We start from the raw sequence: 6,412 nt of genomic DNA, 5'->3' as shown, positions 1-6,412 counted from the left end.
CCATGTCCTCCTGACAGACTGCACTGCTGGTCAGTTGTGCTCCTTGGACCCATTTGAATCTCCTGCACTGCTCCTGGCAATGACCTCTCCACACCTGATTGCCTGCTGCGGCTTCCTGGTCTGTCCAGTGCTTGGGACTGCTGCTGAAAGGTGTTGTGTCCTCCTGAATGTTGATGAGGTTAAAGTGCAGTCCCAGCACCTGAGCCTGGCTGGTGGCTCTGGAAACCAGGATGAGCAGAGCAAAAGCAGCAGATGTGCTGATCAGGGAGAAGAAAACATTCTTGCATGTCTCTGAGGACTGTTCACTGGAAGGGCCCAAAAGGATCTCCATTTTGGGGGCTGCTGCTCCTGTCATTCTTACTGCTCTAACTACTTGTGGCCACTGGTCCATTAACAGGCTCACATGCAGCAAAGGAGCATTGCATACAGTCATGGGTAAATAAAACGTAAAGTCAGTTCAAAGTTTCTTGATCTAATTGTAAATAGATTTCATATCTGGGTACAATGCCAGAAAGAACTCCTAAATTCATCCATCTGGCCCTTTGAGGACTTCTATAGTTATCACTTTATCAGGTTACGGCAACATTTGTCTTTCTGATTTGACAGGAAAACAATTTCTAAAAATTTTTAGCAATCAAAAAATATGAGTTTCTCTTCTGTCTGGCACTGTCTTTGAGAATGGATTGATCACCTGGGATCTGGTTATATCTCTCTGACTCAGCACTAGTTGGGCAGTGGTATTACTGTCGCTGTGGTCTGCTTTATTTAACGTCACTGTCAGATTTGAGGAGTGGGGAGCTATGCACATAATCACCTCCATCTCTGCCTACCTCTGCACAGTCAATGGGAGGACAACTGCATGACACTGGCCTTGGGTTCTGAGCCTTTCTCAAAAAGGTGATCCACCTACCAAGGGAGACTCTCCAATGGCGCTTTTCTGTCAGCTTGTTTCATCTTGCGGTGTCAGACCACACCTAGCAAGCAACTTGCTAACTGTCAAAAAACTATCAGGTCCCTGAACTAGTGACAGAGTTTCTGGATCATAACAAAAATCTAGGTTTGAATATTTTTAAGGAGGAGGGGAGATATAGATGATGGACTGTATCTATGCTTCCACAGTAACCTGCATCACATTTTAAATTGCACCACCTCCCTGGGCAGCCCATTCCAACGCCTGATCACTCTCTCCATAAAAATCTCTTCCTAATATCCAACCTAAACCTTTACTGGCAGAGCTTGAGTCTCTGTCCTCTTGTCCTACTGCTGGTTGCCTGGGAGAAGAGACCAACCTCCCTTTACTGGAAACCCTACCAATGTCAGGGGCTATTATTGCTTTAGCTGCCACCTAATTAACAGTGTAGCCTGCAGAGAATTCTTTGGGATTTATCCACCAAACCTATTCTCAATCCATGGAAGGGCAGGTCTGTATTTTCATCTTCCAGGCAAAAATCCTTGTCAGCATTTCGGATCCAATGCTAGCTAATAAGGTTCATTAGACTGAGAAGGGTCTGGGTTTCTTTATCCTAAGCTTTTGTGACTATACCCCTGAGCAGCATTAAATACATTTATCACTATTGAACATCTGCTGTAGATCCCACAGGATGGAACAGAGAGGGAGCCAATCTGAGACCACGTCAGACTGGCTGTTTCTGTCAGTATGCATCTCTTTTCCTGGTGCTCCAGATTTCCCCAAGTGCCAAGTCTTGTCTCTGGATTTTGACATTGTCCTGAATCCATAAGCCTGCATTAGAAGAAAGGTGTTGAATTGACATAGACATTCTTAGATAGGAAACCAACCATTTTCTCATGGAAATAAAACATGACATTTCTTCATCAATGGCATCCATGTGGAAGAGAAGAACTAAGGTATTTCTGAGTGGACTGCACTTGTATTTTAAATTTCCATGTCAGCCCTCCAGCACCAGGTCCTGGGAGAACTGGCAGCTGCTGCAGCAAACCTCAGCACTTTAGTTCCTTCCTACCCCAAAGTCAGGCATGGCCTCTTGATTCAAACTTTATTTTCTTAAAGTGTTTTAAACTGATTTTATTAGCTGGATAAATACCTTTGCTTTTCAAAGATGGCACTGATCACTAAAAGGCTGATGTACAAAATTCTTCATAATTCACTAATAGGTGTATCTCAGAGGTTACGTTCTACTGAAGGAGGAAGCAAGAACGGTGTTTTTAAGAATTACCACACTCTTGCCTGACTTCTTTGGGAAAAAAAAAGCTTGTTAGTAACTGCTTTGATATAATTTTAATCACAATGAACTTTAATTGCATAAAATGCAATCCAGGCACTGACCAGTCATTTTTCAGTTGGGTTTACAATTTTTCCCATGAAGAGGATGCTCTGAGTATATCGATCAACAATCAACAGCAGAAATGGACGGTTGAATTTTATAACAGGAGGAAGAGAATGAGGAAGAAAATCTGTGCTAGTGACTGCTGCAGCCTCTGTGCCATTCTCATGAATCTTCAGCACAGCCTTGTGAGCAGCCTACAATAAAATACATTAATTAATGTGTGTGGAGGATGGGGTGTGAAATGATTCAAATTAACACTAGTTCAGTTACCGTCTTTCACAAAAATTGTGGGTAGAACCAAGAAGAAGGATGCTGTAGCCTGTGGTGGGTTTTTAGTTGCCTCAAAAAAGTAGTATTCTGACATTCAGTGATCCTCCGCATAAGTGTGCCCAATGCAGACCTTAGCAACTGCACACCTTGGGAAATGAATTGAAAGTAAAATAGTCAAGCAAATTCACAAGGAATGGCAGTTTCAAAGGGAAAGTAAGTTGGGCTCCAGTTACACTCTGTATATATTCCTAATGGCACAAGCATTACAGTTTAGCTAGTAGAAATGCAACCTGGATACCGATCTTTTTGTTAAATTATTGTTGGGCATTTGTAATATTTTTCGTTTACTAGCCCCAAAATGTTAGAACATTAGAACATAATGGCTGTAAGAATGCTAGTCTTTATCTGCTTCTCTTCATATTTTTTTTAGCCAATTGGTTGTTTTCCTCAAGTCTGGTCCATGTTGCATTATAAGCACTCATCAGAGCCTTCAATGGTAGCAGCAGTTTTTAAATACTTTAAAATTGTAGAATGCATGTTAGAAAAAGGCCACTTTTTTTCCAGTAGATATGCTGATGCAAGGCATCCCCAACACAGTTATCCATGGGCACTTCTTTCACATGCAGAAATTGTGCTATTTAGTGTTGGGGCCAAATGCTACAGCCACCTCCACACCCACCCCCCACCTTTGCCTGCCAGACAAAAGATAATATCCTTATCTCCAGGTCCTGGAGAAGTCAGAGAGAGTTTAAAGTGACTCTATCAGCTAAATGTTCTATTCCAGAGTTTCAGACAGCCCTAGCAATGAGCAAAATTTCACAACTTAGTGTAGGGTAAGGCAATAGGGTATAGAGGGATCCACAGACCATTGTTTCTGCTGACAAACTTACTTTTGAAACCTTCACATCAGGCTTTCCTGTGATTCCAGACAGATCAGCCCGGTCAGAAAACACATCAGTTACACCCAGATTCATTAACATCTTCTTTAAGTCATAGGTGCCCGAAATTGATAGTTTTGGAATATGCACTTCTACCCTCCTGTTAATTCAAAAGAAAATTATGGTAGTTATTGCAATGCAAGCATACCTTGGACTCCCAACTTGCTGGTGGTTCTTCTGTGCTAAAATATTAGTCTTTACATCTAAAAAAGATGGCAAGAAAAAGAAGATGGGAAGATGATGGTCTGCAGGATGGAAAAGATGGAAGGAGAAAGACTTTGGTTGGGTCTTCTTGTATGATTCTGTGACACAGTCACTTGAGGAGACAGCAAGCAGTGGTGCTGCCAGTGTTTTTGGGAATAAGTTTGCATTCTTTGTCTAGCCTTGAAGATCTTTCTTTTGGAATTCAAACCCCATTCTCTCTGAGGGATGTGACTGCTATGTCACAGTATTACCACTCCTAACATAATATGTGTGAGACATGGGAAATAAGACAATATCAACTAGAAAATGTATGGGAGGAAAAAATTAAATTTCCTGGGTCATAGATCTCGTCCCTTATCACAAGACAATGACTATTCTAATCTTTGCGGTAAGTATCAAATCATTTGGTCTGTCCCTTTACGCTTATCCCATTGCTTAAATCTCCCATCAACACCACAGGCTAGTAAAAGTAAATCCTGATCATGGTACTCAGGCTGAATTCTGACTACCTCAAAACATCAAATCAAAACTCTATATTTACCATCTTTGAAGTGATTTTTCCCATTTAGACACAGTCTCTTCTGTGAGAGCGTGTTCCAGCTGTTTCATTTTTCCCTCATTGGGCAGGATAAACAGTGCTGCAGCATCTCCCTTGTAAGGAATCTGCACCACCTTGCAAGACAGCTTCCTGTCAGTGTATGCTTTATAAAATCCATCTCGTGTCATCATCTTCACTTCCACTGAGGTCTTCGCATTCACATGGAAATAATCCTTGTGTGTTCCCTTGATATCGAAAGGGTTTTCCCAGTAAGCTTAAAAGCAGAAGAGAAAGAATGCAATTGAATGCTTATTTCAAGGAGGATGTATTAATATAGTCCAGACTAATGTACATTAGATAAACCCATGTCAGAAGTTATAGACTCATACTTGAAGGTAAAAGGCATTCCAAGATTATTAAAGATCTTGTTCTTTGTCTTCTGTGCTGTACTATGTTTAGTAACAATTAAAGTCACCCAGAGGGTATTTGGGCACTGGAACAGCTCCCCAGGGAAGTGGTCACAGCACCAACCCTGGCAGAGTTCAAGAGACGTTTGGACAACACTCTCAGGCACATGGTGTGATTGTTGGGGATGTCCTGTGCAGTTGGACTAGATGATCCTCAAAGGGCCCTTCCAACTCTGATTATTCTGTGATTTTGTGATTCTATAAATATTCCAGGATAAGTTCTGTATGGACTTCTACAACTTCTTTCTAAGTCAGATAAATTAAATGAAGTAACTTCCTCACATTCTCTGACGTTTTATTTGAAGAAAATGAAAGCTAATCAGGTTCCAATGAGTTGCTGTTTGTTTTCAGATTATTACTTGTAAAGCAGTTTCACAGCAGATGTCTGCTTTTTATAAGGCAGCACGTTGAGCTCCTTGTAGCACTAAGAAAAAGCTTACATGGAAGAGCAACCCAAACTTTTGGGCCTGAACATGACTGCATTTTGGTAAATGGAACAGGGCTTCAAGGTCTTTAATCTTCAAAATGGTTTTCTCTTGATGTGTATTCAACTGAATTTTCTATGGTATTGTTTATTAAATCAGGTCATTCTCTGAACAAATAGATAGGGATTACAGCTTGCCATTCTGCAAGTATGGGGTTTTTAAAAAAATGTTGAATAAAAATAAATTTAATTTGAAAAATAAACAATGGAATGTAAACTTCATGGCATCCTACTTTGTAAGGATGAGCTTTCCTCCTTGCCCTGCAGAAAAAAATATACTCTAGTATGGTACTCAGACTAGGGTACTTGAGATGAGGGCACACAAATTTAGTGAAGTACTTGCAATAAAATCTGTTTTTCTGAAAGTTCAGCTATTTCCAAACATTCCTTTCTGTGTGGGAAATTCCATGTATGTCCTGCATGCTACTAGAAATGGATATAACATCTAAGAAGGAGTTAATCATTACCAAAGCAATGCATTCACAAATACCTCTTGGGATATGTATAATGTGATGGCAAGCTGTAGAACATTTAGACTGCAACTCCAGAGGTACCTACCCATTTAATAGGCATGGACTGTAAGTAACTAAAAGTTTTTGGTAATTTTTGTTAATTAACATCTTTGGAATTTAGTTGTCTACTTCATACAGCATGTGAAAACATTGCAATTTTTAAAGTAGTAAGTAGGTAAAGTCTGACAGAAAACTTTAACAATGCATGAATCTGTTGTACTCAGGCAATTCCCTAAAACTTGAAGATTGTAAATACATGTACTTTTATGCCTAGAAGTCTAAATGTATGCTAGAGGAATATAGATGTGGAAGAGGTTTCAAAGTGTAAGAACTTCCAATATTTTTTTTATCACAATAGTCTCATCTAAACACTTGCTTTTCTTTTAAACGTTACTCAGAAATAACCTGGGATATTTGATTTAGTGCAGGTGAAATAGGCTGTGCAGTAAGTAGTATATATGTAACTTACCTTTGAAATAAATGTAGTTAACAATTATCATGACAGTGTTTGGATCAAGTTCTTTAAGTATTTGCTTTATATTCCCATGAGTTTTATTCTTTACATGATCATTGATCTCTTTTTTAGCTTCAGTGCAATTCTGGAAGTTGCTAGAAACAACTTTTCCTCTGTAGAGTTTTTTGATGTCCTTCAGAAATGTTCTCAGTGGCTTCAGGTGTTTGTCCATGAACAGG

At 39.8% G+C, this 6,412-nt stretch overlaps 1 protein-coding gene across 1 annotated transcript in view; it reads right to left on the bottom strand.

Moving 5' to 3' along the window:
- Positions 1-2,308: 2,308 nt before the first annotated feature.
- The window catches only part of LOC103806488 (alpha-1-antitrypsin-like), a 4,548-nt gene continuing 444 nt past the window's right edge, over positions 2,309-6,412 (bottom strand). Inside the window, exons 2-5 of the mRNA XM_009079182.1 lie at positions 6,189-6,409; positions 4,260-4,530; positions 3,467-3,614; positions 2,309-2,500 (exon numbers count right to left, since the gene is read on the bottom strand). Coding sequence (XP_009077430.1) covers positions 2,309-2,500; positions 3,467-3,614; positions 4,260-4,530; positions 6,189-6,409 — 832 coding nt within the window. The remainder of the gene's footprint in view (positions 2,501-3,466; positions 3,615-4,259; positions 4,531-6,188; positions 6,410-6,412) is intronic.

The sequence above is a fragment of the Acanthisitta chloris genome, unplaced genomic scaffold (genome assembly GCF_000695815.1).
Source record: "Acanthisitta chloris isolate BGI_N310 unplaced genomic scaffold, ASM69581v1 scaffold3217, whole genome shotgun sequence".
Lineage (NCBI taxonomy): Eukaryota > Metazoa > Chordata > Aves > Passeriformes > Acanthisittidae > Acanthisitta > Acanthisitta chloris.
This window is presented reverse-complemented; position numbering and strand designations above follow the sequence as displayed.